Genomic DNA, 24,734 nt, shown 5'->3' with positions numbered 1-24,734 from the left:
AAATCTGCTTAATTCTTAAGTATTAGAGAAATATTTACCATAATTGTAGATCTGCTTACACATTTCAAATATATTATCTGTATTAGTTACACTATTATAATCACTATTATACAAATACTAATGTACATCTACAGTTATACAAATAGTAATGTATATTTATTTATTTGTTAGGTTTAAACCTTCCTATCTATTTGCCTAAAGGACAGCCAGGAACTATCTCTTGTCCACTACGTGTCCAATATAACTATACTGTGACTTGGTACAGAAATGATAGTGATGTACCCATAACTACAGATAACTACTCCCGGGTCCATCAGCAAGGAAACTTGCTTTGGTTTCATCCTATGAAACTAGAAGATTCTGGAATGTATCAATGTGTTTAGTAAGTATTCATTCATTGCACTTATATCTCACGTTTTCTGTGGGAGATGGGTATACATCATAAAGAACAACTCTACGATAGAGATTGAGCCAAGTGAGAAACTGACTGGCGCCATGAACTCCATGGACAAGTGGGGACATAACCTGATCTCACTCCAGCATCATAATTACTGTAGTACTTTACATGGTTCTAGTGTTTGGAAAATGGATGGGATTTATAATGTGATTGAAAATAGTTCAACAATGAGAAGAAAATGTAAAATTAAGATTTTGACCATTTTTATTGATACTTATTTTTAATTGTGCAACATTTGAGTTTGAACAATGCTTGTTATGGCCATGGCTCCATGATAGTTTACATGCTTACATGAGAGTAAACTCTACTTGATGTGAGTCTTATTTCTGGCTAAATATGACCTGTATTGGGCTGTATTTATTATACATTCAATTATATATATTTTTCCTTGAAAAATACATTATTCCTGTAACTACCAAATTAAATATAAGAAATTGAATTGATACAGAAATTGTTAACCTATGCTCTAATGTCACTTGGTCCAATATCTGCTTATAGGTGCATCTAACTCTTGATTTATGTTGCTGTTTTTCCTCCTAAATATTAAATGATAATTTGATGCCAGTCATGATCTTTGTGGATGTACAGCATATATTATATAATAGATAACTGAAGCACTGATATACTTTTGTCATTACAGTAATTCAACAAGAGCTAACAGAAACCTAATAGTGTTTGAGAACAGCATTGGATTGTGTTTTAATACAGAAATGGCTTATATACAGAAACTTCCGTTGCATCACAGTGGGAGGCTGACTTGTCCAGATCTTCATAATTTCAGAAATTATGAACATGCTCCACTTGTTTTACAATGGTATAAGGTAAGGGTGATTCATATAACTTTAGTATTGAAAGTTGGTATTTAGCCTCCAAGCGCCTCACCATCTGTCACTCTCCTCTGTTTCCACTTCCTCTGCATTCTTTTTGAATTGTGGTCACCAGAAATGGATCAGGATTGGATAGAGCAGAGCTATCACTTCTCACGATTTTCTCACTATGCCTCTGTTCAAGCAGCCCAAGATTGCATTAGCTCCTTTAGAAGCTACAGTACATTTTTGGCTCATGCTTAATCTATGGTCTACCAGGATGCCTAGATTCTTCTCACAAGTATACTATCGAGAGAGGTATGACCTATCTTATACCTATGCATCTGGCTTTTATTTTCTAAGTTTAAAACCTCACATTTCCCATTCCTGAACTGCATTTTTTTATAAAGCCCAGTGTTCAAATCTATCAAGATGCTTTTGAAACTTGATCCTGTCTTCTGAGGCAGGTTAGCAGCCTTGCCAAACACATTGTGTCATCTGCAAACCTGATAAGCATCCCTTCTTATCCCCTTGTCTAAGTTATTTATGAAAATACTAAAGAGCACTGGACCCAGGACAGGACCCTTAGGTATGCCACTGCATATCTGTATATTCTGTATTCTGAATATTCAAGTTGACATAAAACCATTAAGGACCAGATCTTGAGTATGACCGGTCAACCAACTGCAAATCCATCTGTTATGGGGACCATCAATTCCATGTTGTTCCATTTTATTAAGAAGGTGACTATGACCAACTCTGTCAAACACCTTACAGAAGTCTAAGTACACTATATCCACAGCGTTTCCTTGATCTACTAATCTAGTCACTTTGTCAAAAAAGCAAGTAAGATTTGTCTGGCATGACTTGTTTTTAACAAATGCATGTTGTCTTCTAACAAGTACCTTAATTCTTTCTAAGTGCTTGCAAACACTCTGTTTTATAATCTTTTCAAAGATTTTTCCAGGTACTGATGCCAAACTGATTGATTTGCAGTTTCCTAGATCTACTTTTTTCCCCCTTTTCTGAAGATGGGAACAACATTAGCTCTTCTCCAGTCTTCTGGCACTTTTCCTGTACTGCAGGAGTTCTTGAAGATTACAGTCAATAATTCTGAGATCACATTCATGTTTAGCACATTTAGCACCTTGGGGTACAATCTATCTGGTCTCAGAGATTTAAATTAATTCAAAATAGGTAGGTGTTCTCTCACCAATTCCTTACCTGCTTTGACTTATATTTTTTTTCTCCCACACCCCCAAGGTGTGGCATCTCGTAGGTTGGGCCACTTTTCCTTTTGCAAAAAGACAGAGGCAAAATAGGAATTATGCAGTTCTTCCTTCTCCATATTGCACATCACTATCTTACCATCTTCTACCACCTGTGGACCAGCTGTTTCCTAGACTTTCTTCTTGTTCCATGCATACCCAGATGACCTTTTTTGTTAACTATGGTGTTCACTGCAAGCCTCAGGTCATTCTGAGTTGTAGCCTTCCAGAACCATCTTTACAGATATTAGTTATTCTCTGATTTTCTTCTTTTGTTATATGCCTCTCCTTCCATTTTTTAAAACTTGTCTGTTTTGCTTCTCAGTTCGTTAGATAGTTCCTTATGCAGCCACACTGGTTTCATTGGGTGCCTCCCATTTTCCTTTTCCTCTGGTATTATATGTGTTTGGATGTTTGTTTATTGTCTCATATTTCAGAATTTTTCAACTTGCCTGAATTATTTTTTGCCTTCAGGATTTCCATCCATGGAATCTTTCCAAAACTTTGCCTCAGCCTATTGGAATAAGTTTTCTTGAACTTTAGAATCCTAATCTGATTACTTTCAGTATGGTAATATGGTAGGTAAATTCCAAGATGACATGGTCATTCTCTCAGAAGGTCCCTGCAACTTCCACATCCTAAACCATTTCTTTCCCGTGAATAAGTATTAAGTCCAGGGTAGCTGATTGCCTAATTTCCCCCTTCACCTTTCAGATGATGAAGTTGTCTGCAAGACATGTCAAGAACCTGTTGGTCCTCAGTTCATCACACTGACATTTCACCTTTGATGTATTTGTCAGCCCAAATTGTATTGATTGCAGTTCCAAACTTTGTTTCTGTTACAAAATGCCATATTCCATTCTTCTAGAATTAAGGTAATCTTTCAAATTGTTTAGGAGCCAGTTTCTCTGTCTTCCTTTAAGTTGTTCTTCCTTAACATTTTTTGAGAGCAGCTCCAACATGAACCCCAAACATGCTTTCAAGTCTCTGCAATGCTGATATCAAGACATTGAGTATTTCTTTTTCTTCTTTGGATAAGAAGATTACAAAGTGATTCATTTTCTTTAATTTTCACTTTTTCCCAGTATCTTTCTTATTCTCCCATATGTTATCCATCTTTCTATAATTATTTAGTGTCTTCAAATAAGTAATTTAAATACTGTATGTTTTAGTTGTGGTTATTCCTTTTGAATATCTATTGGGTTGTTTTTGCCTTTTGGAACAAATGTTCCATCCACTCAATTTTATTTTTAGCTATGAAAATTTAGTTTAGTTAATTCAGTTAACTTTCTTCTTTCTTCTTTTAAACTATTTAGTTATTTCAGTTAACTTTCTTTCTCTTCTGCCTACCTTTCTCAGGTATCATCTCTCCTGTTTTCAAATTAACAGATTTATTTATTTATTTATTTGTATTTCAAATTTAGTCACTGCCCATCTCACTCAAAGAGCTACTCTGGGTAGTTTACAATAAAACAAGAATAGTAATTAAAATACAATAAAACAATATTCTTAAATAAAAATATAGTCCAAAACATAGATGTTAAAAAGTTCTTAATTTATGGGAGCATCTTCAGGGTGCTAACCACCCCCAGGGTCGGTTACCCCTTCTCACGCCCCATGTGAGATGGCAAAGCCAGGTCTTCACCACTTTCCGAAAGGCCGGGAGAATGGGAGCCTGCCTCACCTCTGGGGGAGGAGTGTTCCACAGGGTGGAGGCCATGGCAGAGAACTCTCTCTTCCTGGGCCCCGCCAATTGACATTCTTTCATGGATGGCATCCGTAACATGCCTTCTCTGCCAGACCAGGTGGGGCAGGTCGATGTAATGGGGGTGAGACAGTCCCTCAGGTAACCTGGACCCATACCATGTAGGGATTTAAAGGTAATAACCAACACCTTGAATTGAACCCAGAAGCAAACTGGCACTCAATGCAGCTCCTGCAGCAAAGGTGTTACATGTGCTATCCTTGGGGTACCAAAAATTGCTCGTGCATTTTGAACCAGCTATAGCTTCTGGATACTTTTCAAGGGTAGCCCCATGTAGAGCACATTGCAATAGTCTATATGAGTTGACTAGAGCATGAATGACTGATTAGAGGGCCTCCCAGTCCAGGAAGGGGCATAATTGGCACATAACACGAAGTTGAGCAAAGGCCCTCCTGGCCACGACTGTCACCTACTCATTGAGCAGGAGTAGTGAGTCCAGGAGGACCTCCAGATTCCATTCCAGGTCTGACTGGGGTAGCACAACTGTATCCAGAACCAAAGATGGTAAATTCCTGGATACAGAGGAGCCCCCAACCCACAGCCATTCTGTCTTATCAGGGCTTAGCTGAAGCCTGTTGTTTCCCATCCAGGTCCCTATAGCCTTCAGGCACCAAGAAAGGGTAGTCACAGCATCACTCAAATCACCTGGGATGGAGATGTATAATTGGGTATCGTCTGCATATTGATGATACCTCATCCCTCATGGTGGATGATCTCACCCAGCAGTTTCATGTAGATGTTAAAAAGGAGTGGGGAGAGTTAAAAAGCGGGGAGAGTACTGAACCCTGTGGCATCCCACAAAGGAGAGGCCGTGGGCTGGATCTCTTCTTCCCCAGCAACACCAATTGGGACGGGCCCTGGAGGAAGGAGGTTAACCAGCACAGAACTGTGCCACCCACCTCCAAGTCCCTAAGCCAACCCAAAAGGATACCATGGTCGATGGTATCAAAAGCTGCTGAGAGGTCAAGAAGAGCGAGGATGGATGAATCTCTGCCCCATCCTGCTCCCGCCAGAGATTGTCCAAAAGTGTGACCAATGCTGTTTACATCCCATATCTGGGCCTGAAACCCAACTGAAAAAGTTCTAGATTCTCCGTTTCATCCAGGAACCTCTAGAGCTGCAACGCCACCACTTTCTCAACCACCTTCCCTAAAATGGGGAGGTGGGAGACTGGACGAAAATTGTCCAGTATGGTAGGATCCAGCTATGGTTTCTTGAGGGGGGGTGCATCAGCGCCTCTTTAAGGTTGTCAGAAACACTCCCTCCCTCAAGATGAATTCACCATCGACTGGACCCACCCACACGTCACCTCCCAAACTGCCTTCACCAGCTAGGAGGGGCATGGATCTAGATGACAGGTGATGGCATTTACAGTTCAGAGGACCCTGTCCACTTCCTTGGGCCCAACAGGATCAAACTGTTCCCAGATAACAGGGTAAGTACATTCCCCAGGTATCTTCACAGGCCATGGAATCCAACTTGGAATTGATCCGATTGATTTTATCCACCAAATGCCTGGAAAACTTCTCTGTGCGGCCCTGCAGGTGAGTTACTGGGCCCACCTTCCCCAAAAGTGATCGAGTGATCTTAAACAGGGCCACTGGGTGGCATTCTGCAGATGCAATAAGAGCAGAGAAATACGATCCTTGTCTTCCTCCAGTGGCACTCTAGATTCTCTTAATCCTTTTCAGAACCCTCAACTCCTCCATAAACCATGGCGAGTGTCAAGTTCGATGGGACAAGAGAGATTGCTTGGGCGTGATCTTGTCCAAGGCCCCGACTGCCTCCCTATTCCAGGTGGCAGCCAGGGCCTCTGCTGGACCATGCAGCAGATCCTTGAATATAGCCCCCAGCTCCCTTTGGAACCCCATTGGGCCATTAGTCGCTGGGGGCAGACCAAACAAATGGGTCACACCTCCCTGCAGAGGGGGGCAGCTTAGGAGAATCTCAAGGCCACCAGGGCATGATCTGACCATGACAAAGGGATAGCTTTAACTACCCCTTCAGATCACATTGCCACTGCTGCGACAAGAAAACCAAGCCTGGTGTGAGGCCACTGACCCAAGTCTGGTCCCAAATAATCTGAGACAGTCCCATGGCCGCCATGGTGGCCATGAACTTCCAAGCCACCTCCTAGGCATGCCCCTGGGAGGGCAGATTGAAGTCCCCCAGAACCATGAGACTGGGGAACTCCACCACCAAACAGCCTCCAGCAGCTCAGGCAGGGAGGTTGCTAAGCAGGAGGGAGACTGGTACAGTAGCAACAATCCCACCTGTTCTTGAGAGCCCAACTTCAGGAACAGGGTCTTACTGTCCTAACTGCCAGGAAACATGCTGAGACAAGGAACTGGTCTCTAATGTTTTATTGCTTGTACATAACAGGAATCCTAACAAACTGAAGAAGCGTGGGGAAAACCCAGACATATAAACCCCAAAGGTTAAGGCGGTCCCAATCTGTGTCTCTTTGAATGGCTGCCCAATTCCTCAGTGCTACGCATGCGCTTAACAGTCTGGATGGGAGCCCCCTGCTCGCCATCCTTACTCATGACACTTACAACTCACAAATATTTGCCAAAAGACAGGCCTAACTATTCTCTGTGCAATAGTCAGGCTCTGAGAACAGGCTGGTATGACTTCTAAATATAAATCATTTCAGGCTTTATTTAAAATATGCTACCTGTTACATTCCTTTCTCTCTCTACATCATAATAATCTTCCCAGTTCTCTAGAATTACTCTTCTCCAACTGATATGTGTATTTGAAATATTTATAAAATAATTACTGCCCTTGGTACACAGCATTTGAGACTGGCATCTGCACTACACTGTTATCATAGCTATTAATTGAGGTGCAATTTGACAGGTGTGGCCTGTGTTTATCCTGAGAATTGTCAAATTTCTTTCAGTTCCTAATTTATGTTTGTTTATGAACTTTTTGTTACTCAGTTGCAGCTCTCTGGTCCTGCTGATTAATTGTCTTTAACTTGTGGATCTGGAATGGACTGATTTAATTGTTCTTTTTCGATTATGCAGTATATGTTTTCAGTTTGATGCAGAAGTTTAGTTTGGTATTATCTGTTCTTATAATACTTGCTTATTTTTGTTCAAGGCATGCCATTTGCATTTATATGAAGACTGGAAATTTCAGAGTTTTGGAGAACAACTTTTAATTAATAATATAACTAAGGAAGATGAAGGAATTTATATATGCAAAGCTAAACATACGCATATGGGAAAAGAATATAATATTTCACGGGCCATTAATCTAACTACTTTTGGTATGTAATTTTCATCTTGTTTTTGGTGCAGCGTTTGGTAGCTGATGCTTTAAGTAGTTATTACTTATAGTTATTGGTATATTACAGAATGTAATTTATTTTATAATATAAATTGATTATTTTTTTTATAGTGGAACCTGTAAAACCTAAATTTGCAATAAAGTCTTGTTACATTATTCCCTCTGCCCCAGATATTATATACTACCTGAAAATATATTTGGTTCTCACTCTTCTGAGCATGTTATACTGCCTATATTTTAGCAGAAATAGGTTGTCAGAACCACGAGTTATCATGTAAATGAGTAAAACGTTTGCATCAATAGAATCTAAGTATGTTCAGGAACATCAATACATGCATATAAACAGTTAATATTCTTTCATTTTCATGCTATTATTGCTTTAATAACATATGGATATGTATCACAAATCTCCTTTTATGATTATATAACTATGACGTACTATGAAGTATGTGTAAGGATGGAGAACCCAGGGGCAATGGTTAATTGCACCTGGGTGCTCTAACGTTACACATCAAAGGGAAGGAAGGATAGAGAAGAGACTACAGGCAATTAGGGCAAGGGATAAGAAGAGAGCTGATGGCAGCAACCCCATTCACAACTGAGAGGCCACCATTACGCAAGCTCCCAACGCAGAGGAAGGGGTGGGAGAAAGAAAAGTCAGGAAGACAAAGGAGGGAGGCGGGAGGAAGTGGAGCCAGTTGTGGCTTTGACAATCTGAGGTAAAGACCTAATAAAGAACTTTGCATATCCATCATGGTTTGTGCTGTGAGTTTCTGAAATTAGGCCTTAAAATAAAAACCTCATAGTATGACACTTCAGTAACTAAGTAACTGTGGCAATAAAATTCATTCCAAAAACTTAAGATAGCATTGCAATAGATTTTATAGTTATTATTTATTTCCAGTAATTCTTTATTTTTTAGAACAATCAAAGGGAAATATAGAGATAATTTACCCAAACAACAACTCAGTTGAAGTAAAACCAGGTAAGTAATTACTTACTTTGAAAAAGAACCTGTTTTTAACAGTCCTAAGTAAACTCTAAAATGTTACAATTATTCACTCACTATCATTATTTATGATTTGCAGGATCCAGATTTGAGCTGGTGTGTAATGTCTCAGTAGATCATCTGGATATGGTATTTCTAGTATGGGAGTTGAATTATATGAGTTTAACAAACATAGATGAGAAGTATAAGTAAGTACAATAGGATATCCTCCAATGGTCTCTGAATTACTACATTTTAATTCTATGCTGTGGGGTTAGATATTTACATAAATATGAGGCAAGCTTCACTGTAAAATAAATTCATTTAGCTGCAATAGCTTGTTAATGTAGTAATTGCACACAAATGTGCAACACTAATAGGAGTTCCTAAAATGCACTTCTTAATGCCTTCCATACATTTTATAGTAAAATAGAACTATCTTTCTCGGGTCTGGGTGTTCATCTAGCACATAACAAGAAGCCTTCTGTATTCTTAAACTGTGTGTCTGACACGTTCTCTTTCAATTGCTATCTGTGTGTGTTGTGTGTGTTTCCAGTATTTATATCCCAACCCAGTCCTGATGGATTGGGTGGGTAACAATAAAGCATTCAGTAGAAGAATAAAACATAAATAGAATAAAAGCACATAAACTGTGTCTTAAGAAAATTAGGGGGCTTCAGCCATTAGGATTGGCCAAGATAGAAAATTAAATGCAACAGCATTCATGTGGCTAAAGAAGGATAGTATGTTATTATGAAAGGTGCATCAGACCACATTCTTAACTGTACCAGGCCTAAGTGTTTTGTAATTATTAATAGTAGTGATAATGATAATGATATAATTTATTAAATTTATATACTGCCAGACTCCCAGTGACATACTGTATATAAGTTTTATGATTATAGTACTGATTTAAGAGAGGATTAAAGAACAGATAAATTTTAGATAGGTAAAGTTATATAGTTTTAGACAATAAGTGCACTGCTGTCATAAGAGTATATAGCATTAAACAGATATATTTAATCAAAAATATTTAAGATTTCTTGTATTACATTATCCTGATTGTTCTTATGCAACAGTAAATCTTGGTAACTGGGTGCTGAATGTGAGGGAAACAGAAGTTTAGGCTTTGCTTTAATACTGAACTAATGATAAGAGCTAAATTTCTATTAAATTCTTCTATTTTGAATAAATTTAACTTTATTTAACTTTCCAAAACCTGAGTGGGACCCAATTCCATACAAATCAATATAATTTTCCCCTATTTTTTTTTCTTTTTTTTCCCTCTATTTCTGTTGTGGGGTTTTTTGTGTGTGTGCTGTTAGGAAAGACACTTTTTCTGGAAAAATAATAAAAGAAGCAACTTACAATATTTCCAAAATGAAAGACAGAGATTATGGAAAATATTTTTGTGCTGTATGGAGCTTTCGTGAGAAAAAAGTAGCATATGTAATGCTAAAACATCCAGGTAACTACAGTATAGTAATCTATAGTTATGTATATCTTTTATGTAAATGTATATTTATATAACAGAGAGGAAAGATGCTTTGCATTGTTATAAAGGGTGCTTGACAAACAAGCATCCATGAGACTTGTGCTAATATTTATGCATTCTGTTATTAAATGTGTTTTTTTTTTCTTTTGTCTGGGGCTGAGATTACAAAATTTCACATAATACTAGATCATGTTCTGGGATGGGAGCAGTAGATTTGGTACTTATTCTAATCTAGAAACAGTAATTGAACCCAATGGGAAGGTGGATTGCAAATGGCAGCCACATACCCAATTAAAATAATGAATTATATTTTATTACATTATAGGTACTGAATTGTATGGAAATAAAAAAAAACATTGTGATGTTTGGCAAAATATTGCTGAGGTATTTTCATCTTCTAAATCTCTGCTTAGGTCCATGGTCTAATGGGAAAAAATGTCCCTATCCCTAAAAAAAGGAAGCAAGTGTTGACACTTATTCTATGTAGAAGTATTTAGGCTACACTACGAAGGGTGGGTAGGTCAGAGTTGGATAATGCTGCTAGAAGTTATTGCTATTTCCACCAGTGGGATTCAGCTGGCCTTCTCAGTGGCCCTTCTCTTCTGTAAGGAGACAATATCCATGGAAATGCCTAGAGGACAGATTAAATGAGGTAGATGGCTGCATATGTCTTTTTGAAACAATGTTCCACCCAAGGTCAGGCATTCCAGAGAGTTTTTTGGCATGTGATGGTATCATGGGTTCCCTTCCTATAGAAAGCAATTGTTACAACTGTTTTTCCTTATTGTGTTAATGGACTGAAAGGTTTATTTTGTTATTGGCTTTGTGGCCAATTTGTTATGCTTTTGTTATTTTATTTTTGTATTATTTATAAACCTTTTTGAAACTGATTTGCAAGAATAAATAAACAAACTCTAAAAGCTATGATGAAAAGTAATGCCAAGCATCATCCACTTAATAACCTGCCACTTGACAATAAAAGGTGTTAATTGGATCATCTTTACTTCAAACATTAGAAGCCCCTTTTCAAAGGAATGAAATATTTTATGAGGATTTGCTTAGAAAAATAAAAGTAAAATAGAAATTGTATAGAAGTTGTCTCATCTTATAAACATCTTATGGCACTTACTGTGGTAAGAATGTCCCCTGTTTGTTGTTTCTTTTCTTTTTTCTTTTGGCCAATACAGCTCCAAATATTCAGATTTATCTGATCGGAGGACTTGTTTCACCATTGTTTGTTATACTAGCAGCACTGCTTACTTACAAGTTTTTCAAAGTTGACATTGTCCTTTGGTACCGGGATTCCTGCCGACATCTCAGTAAAGGAAGTAAGTTCAGCTTCAGTAGTGTCATGTCCTCTGACAGAGAAAGAATGAAGCTTTTGATGGCTTCTAAACTTCGCTTCTATAGCAGGTTCTGTGTCTCACCATTTCTGCCCCAAGGGATTGGATTACAACTTATTGTTAATATAAAGAACATACTTTTGTGACTTTAATATTCTGTGATTGCATTAATGAAATAAGAACTGTGGGTTCTCTTAAGTGCTCCAGTGTCGGGTTGTTGATTATAAATCTCTTGAGATGAGCTACCTCTGAGAATCGTCGGTCAGGGCAGTAGGGGGCACACTAGAAGCATTGCTACCTTCCTCTCATTCTATGAGTTACAGGCAAATACTGTAGTTTCTGGGGAGGGAGAGAAGCCTTTTCCTCTTATATAAACAGGCTTTGTGATAAAAATGTGAACCCACACTAGCAGGGAAGGTTTCTTATCACAGATGTTTCCAAATAATTGAAACCAAGGTGACTCCCATTGGATTGGCACATACTGTATATATCGAAATTATTCTTCCAAATGTTGGAGAGGTTGTCAAGAAAGGGGTCATTTTTTCATTTGTGGTGGTCATGTGATAAAGCTATACCCTTTTGATGTAAAATTTTTGGGGAGATAAGTAACATCACTAAACAAAGAATTAAATGCTCCCCAGAAGGCTTACTACATTTATTTACAGGACCAAACCTCAAGCTTAAAAATAAAGAACTTATTATTTATTTAATTTTAGCAGCCAAAATAATAATTGTGCAACATTGGAAAACTCTAGATAACGTAACATTTGAGATGTGGATTAACAAACTCTCTTCAATTGCCACATTAGAAAAAATCACAGATAAAGTTAAAATAATGAGACATCAGAGGCAGGAACCACAATTTCATCAAATTTGGATGGATTTTATGACTTACCTCAATAGCAATAAACTATAATACACATATATGGTAAATCTGTACATGTGTAGTACCTGTCTCTTTATTTTCGTTGTAGTAGTACTTTTTTGTATTTTATATATATATATATACACACATGCATGCATGCATGCATGCATCTTGGATTTATGTTAATGTAGTTACCTGGTATTGTTTGCTAATCATAGTTCAATAAAAACAATGGGGGGGGGAAAAGAAACCAAGGTGAATGACAGAACTGAACTTCCTTGGTTGTCCTATATAGTGATTTTGTTCAGAAGTAGAATGCTTAAGAAGAGCTGTAATTTTGAATTATATGGACTTTTTTTTTCTCAAAAACAAAACAAAATGAAGAGAACAAGATTTGGACACTTCTTCAGATTCTTACCTCTTGTATGGCTAAGGAAGGGCAGAGAATATAGAAAAAGTGAACCATATGTATACTGATATCCATTAACTGATATCACCTTTGTATATTAATCTTGCCAAGAAAACTGGAGGGGCTTGTCCAGGCAGTTGCTAGGAGCCAACACTGACTTGAAGTCATAAATTAATTTATTTACTTACTTACTTACTTACTGGTATTTCTGTACTCCAGAATGACACTAAGTGACATAGTATTGTGGAGAAAATGATCTAAATGGCCATATTTCATTTAAAGTCTATTCTGAAATATGAGGTATTGTGTTTTTATTAGTGTCTTGGCTTTCCTATAACGAATTTTAGCTGTAAGGTACATACAGCATTGTTCACCTGTATTACCTTTTTAACAACCCAGTGAAGTAGACTAACCCAAGATAGTGATGGCAGTAGATTATTCAGGAAGCTTTAGTGAGTTATGATTTGAAACACTGCTGGCCTGATGTTTTAATCCTGCTGTTCCAATTGCTAGGCTTAACCCATCCCAAACAGTCCTAAATTGACTAGCCAAATACCAATTTCAACCTATTTTCTAATTTGACCATCTTGCTTCCAGGCTTGGAAGCTTTGCACTGTGGATTGCCCATGCTTGGAATATCGGATTAGAGCATCTGATAGCTGAGATTTAAGACTGGGGATAGAAAAGCTTTGCCTCCTAGAGCATCCTGTACCTATTCCTAATATTTAAAAAGTATGAAAAAATAAGCTGAAACATTTTTGTCCACCCAGTGATGTTATCACATCACTAGATGTCTGTGTGGCACTCCAGAAGGTCAGGAGGCTCTATCGTAAACCCTGACCACTCAGACATTGCCCATCCCATCTTTCAGAAGTATATATGACTTTGCAAAATTGCATTAAAAAAGAAAGTGTACTGAAATCCTTGTATTTTATACAAAATGAATTTGAAGATTTCAAAATCAAATACCCACCAGTCTTTTGGATTGGTTTCCTTTTAAGTTGCTCTGAGCTGAATGCCCAGATTTGTTCAAACTTATTTATATACTTCAAACATGTGTTCATTAGTCTAATCTTAATCTTCAGCATGTTAGATGTTGAACCATGAAAAAGGACAGGAAATGTTAATGAGGTTATGATGTGGCATGTTTCTTTCACCATAACCTGTAGCTTGTATAACAATAATATTCATGCTGAGTTTCATCTATTAAATTATAATATTAAATTATTGGTTGATAATTTAATATTGTAATAATATTACAATATTATTATGATAATATTGTAATATTAAATTATTGGTTGATACATGCTGATATCTCTTGATGTCTTTTAGCTGAATGTATTTATTGCCTCAGCTATTCAGGGACATGAGATGTAAATTTCTACAACAAATTATCCCTTTTTCGATAGCTGGAAAAAAGCTGTATCTGAGGTAGACCCAAACCATAAATGTGATGTTTCCATTGGAAAAGTTTTTGTTAGTACAGTGTACTAAACTTCGTTTATCTCTTTCTAGTTGCAGATGGAAAGGTCTATGATGCATATGTGTTATATCCCAACATATCAAGCTATGTATATTTGACTGACACCTTTGTTTTAAAATTATTACCTGAAATCCTAGAAAAACAGTGTGGCTACAAGCTCTTTATTCTTGGAAGGGATGATGTGCCAGGGCAAGGTATGTATTTTTAATATCTGTGCCTAGAATTTGTAAATTGTTCCTTAAAGGGCAACTCTTAGGTAAAACATTTTGAAATGTTGATCTGGTGGTAAAGCCTATATTACAGCATTCCTGATTGGGGTTTAAAACATGTATTACTTTGAGAACAAATGCAATCATGTCACTTGAGCAGTATATTGGATGTGGATAAAAGGATTCCAGCTGCTGCTGTTAAAAGTGAGTTGGGAGTGTATACACTTTGTACTCATTCAAGAATTAGGGCATATAATTATTGGTGGAAAATGACTTCTGTGGAAATGGATAGATTCCCAAGATTATTCTTGATAGAATAGAATAGACTTCAATGAGACCATAGGGATAGTACAGCTTACAAATTACGTTAGGAGTTGTGGTCTTCCTGCCTTTGGCTTAGCAATACCTGGACAACAAGTTAAGAAAATTGTTACACAAAGAATTTCTGATACAGAAGCTCAAACAGATATAGCTACTATCAATAAGGCTGATATGCTGACATGGATGAGCTGCTACAAATGTAATTTAAAATTAAAAAATACTTAATTACCAAAATACCCAAGTATCTTAGGCGGGTGTTTCCCCATGCAAGATTTGAACAGCTAGATACAATGGTAACTATGGAAGATTTAATCAAATCCCCTCTCATGAATGTATGTGTATTTGTGGTGTACCAGAGACTTAGGATATAGCACGTATATTATTTGAGTGCAATCGTATAGAATACAAAGATCATTATCTTGAACCACATATTTATAAGACAAATGGCTGACCGGGACCCCATATCTTAGAACAACATGTTTTATGTGCAGTTAGAACATATGGCCTCTTTTTTTTTAATAAAATAGTGCAATTCAGAGCCTCATATACAGTATAGATCTGATTGGGGTATATTGTAAAGGTGATAAGGACACATGAGTTCAGTTTTGGATTTAGTTATTTTAGTTATTTTGTTATGAATACTTTTATTGGGATTTTTGTATGGTGATATGGCCCTACAACTAATCAATAAAGCATTATTGTATTGTGTAGTATTCCTGACATCACCAGGTAGGGCTGGGAAAGAACCTATCTCAAACCCTGAAGATACACTGGCATCCAAAATCTGGTACTTAGATGGACTAGTGGTCTAAGTCAGGATCCATTTGTTTGTTTAAATGTGGAGGAAAACTGCGATATTATATTTTCCTGGAGCAGGATGGAATTGTCTTACTGGCTTTCAGGCCTCATTCTTGGTATTTTCTTCCGTTGCATCTCACCTACTAGTGATAATTCTGAATAATCTACCCCTTGGCTTTTCTCTCCCGTCTGTCATGACTTCACTTTTTGGATTCATGTATGCCTTGCACATTTATCTTACCACTAAAAAATTTGTCCTTAATATTTCTTCAGTGGAATTTGCCCTCCTTTGGAATGTCCCCATCTTTTTCTTTACTTGTCAGCTCCAGGATGTAGACTAGACCAAGAAATCAATTCCACATTAAGACTAAAACTCCTTTTATTCAGATTGGCTATAGTAACAGAATCTCCTCCTCCCCTCTTATATTACTGTGAATTAGGGAGATGTCTGTCTGAGACGTTTTCATGTTCTTCCTTCATTGCTTGGGCTTAAGCCATGTTTCCCTCCTTGTTGCTTTGGTAACAAATCTCCCTTCTCTTCATCAAGGCCATCTTCTTTACTCTCCACATTTATACTTTCCCTTTTGGATTTCCAGTTAGTTTTATGCCTTGAATGTAATGCTGCCTCAGTACTCTGCTGTCATTCTTTTCTTTCTTTTCTTGTACTTATGTTTTAATGGCAATATGAGAACCATTTTCCTCTACTAAAGTGTTTAAAAGCCCACATCCATCGACTCATTCAAGAATGCTTACAATATCATATGGTTGGAATTGTCTGAAACTTTGGGGGTATGTTTATCCAAGTGTCCCCTTGATCTGTTCCCACAAAGCCCTAGTTTTGGATTTTATTCTTTCCATCACATAATCAATAACTCCACTGATCTGCCTCAGTTCTTACTGCAATCAGCTATGTATACATTACTCTAAAGCAAACAAAAATGTTTAATATTAGAGCTGTGCAAGGACTGCTCAATGTATTTTATAGTCATACTGTCAGCTCCAGAAGAGCTGTTTCTTGTGTTCATGAAAGGGATGGCTTGTCCTAACTTGCCTTTGAGGCTGGATTGTGAGTTTGGAAATAATAACTTCTGTCATCCATTATCTAATGTGGAAGAAATACAAATGCCTAATGACTGTAACATTTGTATTAGAATTCAATGAAATTTGCAGGAAAGTTAGAGGCTTATGAGCAACGTTTGCCTATTACTGTACCCATCTGCAATGGGGATTTTCCAATTACATCATCTTTTGATAGAATGACTATTTGCTCAGATAACTCCTGTCCCATTCCCAAAGCTCTAGTAATTCTTGGTTGGTACAGATTGGCCAAACAACCCTCCTATCTTCAATCTTTTGAGAACCTTGCCTAATGCTAGTACAGAAGGACCAAAGATGGCAGGGGAATACTGATTGTGGGACCAACATTGCATTATTTAAAATATCATACAGTAAAAAAAGAAACTGATGAATTATTTGCAGGGGAAGGATAAAAGAATTAACACTGGTCTGGCTCTGTCCTTTTCTTCCCCATTCTGTTTTTTAATTGCTTAAACAACATGTCTACCTGGAGAAATCTTTATTTTACTTTCCTTCAAACTTTTAGGTGGAAGTTTGATAATTATACCCCCACTTAAAAAGGATCAGGGCTCTTCCAGGTTTGGGTTTCATCAACTAAATGAGAAACTAACTTTGCCTGTATTGCTACGTGGAATATTGTTACAAAGTTTTCTATTTGTCTCAAATTGACATGATTGAGGGGCTTGATCTGCTTAATGATGGTTTTGAAACCACTGTTAGTAGTGCCATCAGATTATTATTATTATTATTATTATTATTATTATTATTATTATTAACATTTATATGCTGCCCAACTCTTAATGACTCTAGGTGGTTTTTGGAAATGTGTTATTAGAAATGAGTAGCCTTTTTTCCCTGGGGGACACCTGTCATGTAAAATTTGGGTTCTTTGTAAGTTCTATTTGCTATGAAGTTTGTGGCCAGAGAAGAAGAGGATTGAATGTGATGCATAGCTAGCTAATCATGGATTTGAGGATTTGTCATTTGTATGTGTAACTAGACTAGACAATGCGGGGGGGAGCTTTTCAGAGGAAGCAATGGCAAACCATTTCCATATTGTTGTCAAGAAAACTAGGGAGATGTGTCCATGAAGTCACTAGGAATTGAGATGATTCAATTTCTTGGGATTCAAGAAAAACTATCCATGTAACTAAAATTAAGCAATTTTTATAGCCAGGGCCTGGTAAAATTTATACCTTACTTGGCTCACATTGATTTTCTTTTTTTCATTTGCAGCTGTCATTACTATTGTGGATAAAGTGATCAAGCTAAGCAGAAGAGTGATCATCATTTTAATGCCAGATCTATATTGCAGCAGCATGCAGAGTTCGGTCGGTGAACGGGAAATTGCAGTCTACAATACTCTTATCCAGGAGGAAACTAAAGTCATATTGATTGAGCTAGAGAAAATAAAAGATTTCAAGAGTATGCCAGAATCTCTGAGATATCTTAAGCAAAAGCATGGCATACTCACATGGAGGGGAGATTTTACAGAAACCACTGAAATGGCAACTACAAGGTTTTGGAAAAATGTGAGATATCAGATGCCAGCCAGCCGAAACCCACTTTCCTCAGACTTGCATTTTTTGCCAATAACTTTTCACTCTTTTCAGATATCAGAAGGATGATGTCAAACTCTTGCAATATTTGCTTGAAATTTATTCCAATGAATCCTTATGGATATGTAAACATGTGCTCCTGCTAAGGGTTGTTGAAGGCTGGGATCGACAGAAACATAATTTGGATACTTCAGAAAATAATTTTCTGAAAGATTATTCAGCCATAGACTGTGAGCTTTCTTTTGAGGAGCATGAGTTACTTGGGCAAGTGGCAAGATAATGTAAATGCTTGAAGAGGAAGAAAATTAAATTGTTCTTGCACACCATTATTTTACATGCAAAATAAGTGAGTATGTAGGGACGTATTTGTTCTATATGAAAACTTTATATGAAGAAGTTCCAGCACTGAAGTTGCTAACTACAAATCTTTCATTTTAGTCATTAACAAGGATTTAATCCTTGTATCTCAAGCCTTTTATGGGTGAGCTCTCCAAGCTAGTCCTTCCTTTAGCTGGTACCCTTCCTAGACTTCCCATTGAAAAGCATCCTGTATGGCTGTGAGTTGATGACCAGGCATATCCCAAGGGGAGGTCTTCCTTCTATGTCCTCTGAACAACAGTGCCTATACTGTACTCCTTGGCCTGTACTGCCTTAATTAAATGGAATATTCAGGTTACTTGCCAAAGAAACATTTCAGTATGTATTTCCTCTCTATATAGAGTTATATTGCTATATTAAATGTTATATTGTTATATTAAATGCAGCAGTACGAGTGGTTATGTGTGTTTCTGGTAAAACACATGTTATACCTCTGCTTCATGAGCTGCACTGGGTACCAGTTTGTTTCTGGGTCCCATTCAAGTTGCTGGTGTTGACCTTTAAAGCCCTTCATGGCGTGGGACTGGGCTTTTGAGGGATCACCTCTGACCAATTTCATCTGCCCATCCCACCAGATCCAGCAGAGAGGGCATGTTATGGGTTCCATTGTCTAGGGAGCTACATTTGGCAGGCCCTAGGTGGTGGGCCTTCTCTGCTGTGGCACTTGCATGGAATCTTCTCCCTGCTGAAGTGAGGTTGGCCTCATCACTTCTGAGTTTCCAAAGATCCCTCAAGACCTGGTTATGCCAGCAGTCCTGGGGACCTCAGGGGACAGGTGAACTAGGGAGGTGGCTCTGTTATTATTAACATCCACCACCTACTATTTTTGTATTAGCTCTGTTTTCTAGTTTTTACTGTTTTTTAATGATAATAATGATTTTAGGTATTTATTAATGCTTTTAGCTCTGTTGTACGCTGCCCAGAGTCACTGGTTTTGTGAAATGGGCAGCTATATAAATTACACAAATAAATAAATATTCCAAATGCACTACATATGGGATGTAGTACATTCCATATACTATGGGTATTACTACATTATCTCCCAAGGAGAAAAATGGAAAAGTTGCTAAGTACAAATCTGCCTTCATTATAGCCATTAGCAAGGCTATATTTAAATAAACTGCCTTACCAGAAAGTAAGTGCAAAGCATGCTTTTAATTTTAATTTTAAACCTTTTTTTAATTAAATGGATTATTTTGAATTGAATGAGTTGACAATAGTTCAGAAACAATTGTTAAGTTTCAAATCAGCTCTATGTGTAGCTAAGCGTAAGCAATACAAATGTGTCACATTATTTTCAGAAATCGTGTTTTCTGGATGGGAACCCAGGTTTAATAGTTTGTCCAAATAAGACTAAATGTTTTAAAAATAATTCATCTTTGTATAATTTGGGAACAACTGTACAATTATTCCTATACTATTTTTATCATTATGTAATAATTCTTATAAATCACAAAATAAAGTTACTCCTATGAAGTCTTTGTATCTTTGTTGTGGAATGTGCTAGAATGCCAAGTGAATGGAGTAAGGCACCTGAAGAATTAAATCAAATGGAGAAGATAAAAAGATGAATTTAAAGCCATTTTCTCAAAGGTTCTTGAAAAATGTAAATGAAAAAATGCTGACATATGAGATGTTCGTAAATAGTATCTCATTATAGGTAAATTATATACTCATTTAAAAAGATCCACAGGATTTTGGATGCAACAGATCTATCAGCTGTAACTTTTATCATGGTTAATGCTCATGATCGTAAATACCTTTCATACATCGAAGTTACTGCATGCTATATGTGAATCTGACTGAAAATTGTTGGGTTGTAAAGAACATGGGAGAGAATGGGATAATTTTTCCTGTGATATTGTCAGAACTGTGGAGTTGTCCCAAGAGGTCATATTGATTCCCTTTCTTAGGAAATGAGTGTGCTTAGAAGTGATCTGGTCTAATAGTTTTTAGCCTTTTGTATCTTACCTCTCATAAATCACTTTGTCTAAAACCCTGAGTCCTACCATGAAAGACAGAACAAGTCCATATTATTAATAAGTGTTGTGCAAAATTCTGAAAGAATATGTCTGGTCAACAAAGCTTCCGCTGTGTCACCTGACTGAAGTAGATTGGTGAATCAAAGGCAAACCCTGTTTAAAGTAGCAATCAGCTCAAGTGATTTGATTTTTCAAGCCTCTTTGCATATTCAATAGCTTCTGAAATTGGTCCAATATATTACAGTGCATACAGTTAGTCCTCACTTAACGGCCCCAATTGGGCCCAGAATTTTGGTAGCTAAGTGAAGTGGTCTTTAAGTGAATCTGGCCCGATTTTACAACCTTTTTTGTGGCAGTCGTTGAGTGAATCACTGCAGGTGTTAAGTGAACTGTGGTTGTTAAGTGAATCATGCAATTTCCCATTGATTTTGCTTGCCAGAAGCCAGCTGAGAAGGTAAAAAATGGCAGTCATATGACTACAGAATGCTGTAACGGTCATAAATGAGAACTGGTTGCCAAGTGCCCAAATTGTGATCATGTGATTGTGGGGATGCTGCAATGGTCATAAGTGTGAGGACCAGTCATCTTTTTTTCCAGCACTGTTGTAAGTCCAAACCATCACTAAATGAATGGTTGTTAAGTGAGGTCTACCTGTATATATTTGGGCTACTGTGTACTCTATTTTAAGAAGAGAATATCAGAAAAGTGCAGGAAAATGCAATTGAAACAAATCAGAACCCTTACTAAAGAGTTTGTTGCATATGTTTTTATGCATGTGTTTATTATGCACAATAAACAGGGATAATCAGGAAACATAAAATTCACAGGAATTACGTTGGACAGTCTTCTTCTGGCAGCATCTAGCTAATCCTGGCAGATCTCCAAAAGCTAAGCAGGTTCAACTGGGAAGTCATAAATACAGTCTGGAAAAAGGCCATCAGAAGCTGCCTGCATCTATGTAGCAGCTGAGAAAATTGAATAATTTAATAGTTAATATTTTAATAAAAGTTAAGCTTAATGATTGAAATCAAATTGTTCCCTGCAAACGTAATGGAAAGCAGATGTAATGTACACAAGTTGTTTGGAAAATTAGTTTTTTGTAAAAGCTTCTGGCTCATGGAAGGTTCAGCCATCCCAAAGACCAAGCTGGTTTTGTGAGGCTTTTTATCTGGAAACCAGTCAGGCCAGTGGAATGATTAGAAAGGTCCTTGATGAGTTTAGGCAAAGAATGAGTGAAAATATCCTGCAAAGGAATGGACAAATTCCAAGCATATTTCCCATCTGTCACCAAGCACTGGAGACACTACAATAACAAGGAATGTGTGGGTAGAGAGCAGGAAAACATTTTGGGGACTTAAGGGCGTCACAATATACCATCCATTCGTTTTAGGGAATACCTCGGCCTTCAGCTAGGACTGATTGACATCCCCGACTTCATAAGAACACATATGCTTAGAATGCTTGAATATACAGTATCTTCTGACAGAGGCTCTGCTACAATATCACCCAAAGCATTGGAATGGCAGATCTCTGGACGTCTGTTGGGAAATCGATTCAGTCCAGACAACAGGGTTCCAAAAACAACTCAGCAGCCTCGCTGAGGGCTTCATTTTCCAGAAGACCGAAGGACAGACAAGTGGATCGCTCTCCCAGAGCTGACAGTACCAACAGGAAAGAAGAGGGTCCATTTGAGAGGGAGGGAGGAACAGAAGGAAGACAATGCTCGCAAGCCTGTGGGCGCAGCGTGGTCGCGCAGCGGATCCAACAGCAACCTACAGAGGGCGGCATAATTATGAACTTCTGGCCACCCGCCACTTTCTCGGTCAGCGGGCGTACGGAATAGCTAACGTGGAAGAGCAGTGTTGCCAGTTGGCCGGTTTTCCCGCCCTGTTGGGCTAGTTTCGGAGATCAGTTATGAGAAATTTTTGGTCTTTGCGGGTTGCGTATTTTGGGGCTATTTTGGGCTACTTCTAAGGGGTGTATTTTTGGGCGATAGCCTCGAGGGAGAGCCGAGCTGGGCGGCAGCGTTTAAAGAGCCTCGCTTTTCACACTCCAGCGCACTCGGGAGGGCCTTCAAAGTAGGCGGGAAGCTGTTTCCCTTTCTCTCCCCCGCCCTCGAGCGTCATTTTATGCCGGTAGGGAGGGGGCTGAGGAGGCGTATTCCATCCAGCTGCTCCCAGTCACCTTCCCTCGTGCCTCTGGCTCTCTCACGTTATAGACACACACACACACAGAGCACGCGCAGGCTCGGTCTCTCCCCGCCCCACTCCCCGTGGCTAAGCAGCACAGCACCCCCGTCTGCTCTGCCGCTGCCCCCCCGACTCGCGCTTTGCACGCCTCCTGCCTGCAGGTGCGGGCGCAATCCACGCTCCTGCCCAGGGTCCGTGTGTGCTCCTGCAGTCTTGGAGGTTGGAGGGTTAGAAGGTTTGGAGATCAGCTGCAGGAAATTTTTGGCGTTTGCATGTTGCTGTTTTTTGGGGCTACGTTTGGGCTACTTTTAAGGGCTTGTTGGGCTATAAAAATTTTGGGCATCTGACAACACCGAAGAAGAGGAGAACGGAACAACGCTTACAATATTTTGGAATTACTGTGCGCAGTTATTTTCTTAAGCAAAGTAGTTTGGTAGCGCTCCTGCGAGGTTAACGGCGGCGGTGCCTTCTTCTAAAGGCCGCCTTGGGATAGGCAAACTTTAACCTCTTTTCCTCTTTCCGCGCGCGTAATTTCCCTTGCGCGCCAACTGACACTTGTCTCCTGAGGCTTGGCGTGTTAGGAATTAACGCCCAGCTTCCAAGTGGAGTTGACCGGCCGCTGGTTTATTGGTATGCAGCGGGTTCGCGCCAAGCTCCGCGGATGGCTCGCCTCCTTTCGCCCCCGCCTCCGCGCCGCTGCTGCCGGCCGTGCGGAAGCGGGGCGGAGGAGACTAGGATGAGCCGCTGGAAAGAGGAGCGCGGAAGTTCTTCGGCCTTTTGGCGCAGATCTGTCAGCCGAGGTTGCAGCGGCAGCTGCTGTATGTCCGTTCTAGCGCAATTTCCCATCAGAGGACTCTGGGCGCCAGGAAAGCTTCTTCCGGAACACTACACCGCTCACGAAAATCCGTGATGTGGGGCAAAACGACTGTTTGCTTTCTTATTGTCCCATCTCGGTGTTCTGCAGGTGCTCCGGCCCCGCAAGAGTGAAACTCCGGCCCCGGCGTTTGGAGCGAGGCCGAGGTTCCTCTTATGTTCTTCCTCCCAGACGCTCTCGATGCATTACACCCAATTTGTCATGCATGTTCTCCCTGATCTTGGGTCGAGCACCCGCGTTTATGCAGCTCAAGGAGCCACAGTCAATCGATCTTAGCTGGCCGCCCCAAATCAGGAAGGTCGGTCCCGATTACCGCTTGGGATGGGAGACCACCAGAAAATCACAGGCTGGGAAGTTGAGAAAACACCCCGGAAGGCGGCAAGGACAAACCACTTCCGTTGCGTGACCTAAAAAGCAGCATGGGCGTATCCATGCAATTGCCAGTCAAGTTCGACTTGAGGGAATCCTTATCTGCTTATCTGTCTTCATGGTCTTAAGATTGTTCTTGTTCAGGACAAGGACAGGTGATTGTACTCGTGTGTCTGAACTACTCGGGGCTGGGAATCAAGGGGAGGCTGGTGGGACCCCTCAAAGCCATATATGTTCTGACACTCATCGGGCATGAAACTTTCCATCTGCTGCAAACGTGTTGGGGGCACTTTCAGGATGGATGGAGATTTTTCGCAAAAAGCCTTCTTTCCCTTTTTCTCAACACTGGATTTGCCCTGAATGATTTGCCTACGCGCTTAGTTCAGGCACCTCTTTACCAGGAAACTGGTAGAGCCGGTTTAATAGAAAAGAAGCAGCTTGTCCCACGCGCTTTCTTGTAGTTTTCCGTTTCTTTCTTGTGCTGGTTTTGAGAGCTTCCTTCAGGAGGGAGAAGGAAGAGTCCCGAGTCACACCGGTTGTTCTTGAGGTCGCCACCAGCAAATCAGCAGGCTTCTGCCCTGCCGAGAAGTCCTTTTTAAGGAGATAAAGAATTATGCAAGTGAGCGGGCAGTAACATTTTTCCGCAGAGTTAAATAGCGAGAGGCAGTCCAATTACTTGGAAACAAGCGGGCCAACGGTTGTTTAAAAACATTTATTGACCTCTTGTATTTCTACTTTAGAAGTATTGGATAAAGTTATCTTCACAGGCAGAGCATTTCCAGGTTTAAAAAAAAAAAGACTT

At 39.0% G+C, this 24,734-nt stretch overlaps 1 protein-coding gene across 2 annotated transcripts in view; it reads left to right on the top strand.

The window, feature by feature from the left end:
- Positions 1-19,999, top strand: part of LOC134498726 (interleukin-1 receptor type 1-like) — a 42,587-nt gene extending 22,588 nt beyond the window's left edge. For both annotated transcript variants that reach the window (XM_063304961.1, XM_063304960.1), the window contains 9 exons: positions 172-382; positions 1,098-1,278; positions 7,405-7,573; positions 8,516-8,578; positions 8,682-8,790; positions 9,907-10,049; positions 11,264-11,404; positions 14,209-14,370; positions 17,818-19,999. In XM_063304961.1, the coding sequence (XP_063161031.1) occupies positions 172-382; positions 1,098-1,278; positions 7,405-7,573; positions 8,516-8,578; positions 8,682-8,790; positions 9,907-10,049; positions 11,264-11,404; positions 14,209-14,370; positions 17,818-18,209 (1,571 nt within the window). In that variant the 3' untranslated portion in view covers positions 18,210-19,999. The remainder of the gene's footprint in view (positions 1-171; positions 383-1,097; positions 1,279-7,404; positions 7,574-8,515; positions 8,579-8,681; positions 8,791-9,906; positions 10,050-11,263; positions 11,405-14,208; positions 14,371-17,817) is intronic.
- Positions 20,000-24,734: the final 4,735 nt, after the last annotated feature.

The sequence above is a fragment of the Candoia aspera genome, chromosome 5 (assembly GCF_035149785.1).
Source record: "Candoia aspera isolate rCanAsp1 chromosome 5, rCanAsp1.hap2, whole genome shotgun sequence".
Lineage (NCBI taxonomy): Eukaryota > Metazoa > Chordata > Lepidosauria > Squamata > Boidae > Candoia > Candoia aspera.
The sequence above is the reverse complement of the archived record's forward strand: the minus strand, read 5'-3'. Positions and strand labels throughout refer to the sequence as shown.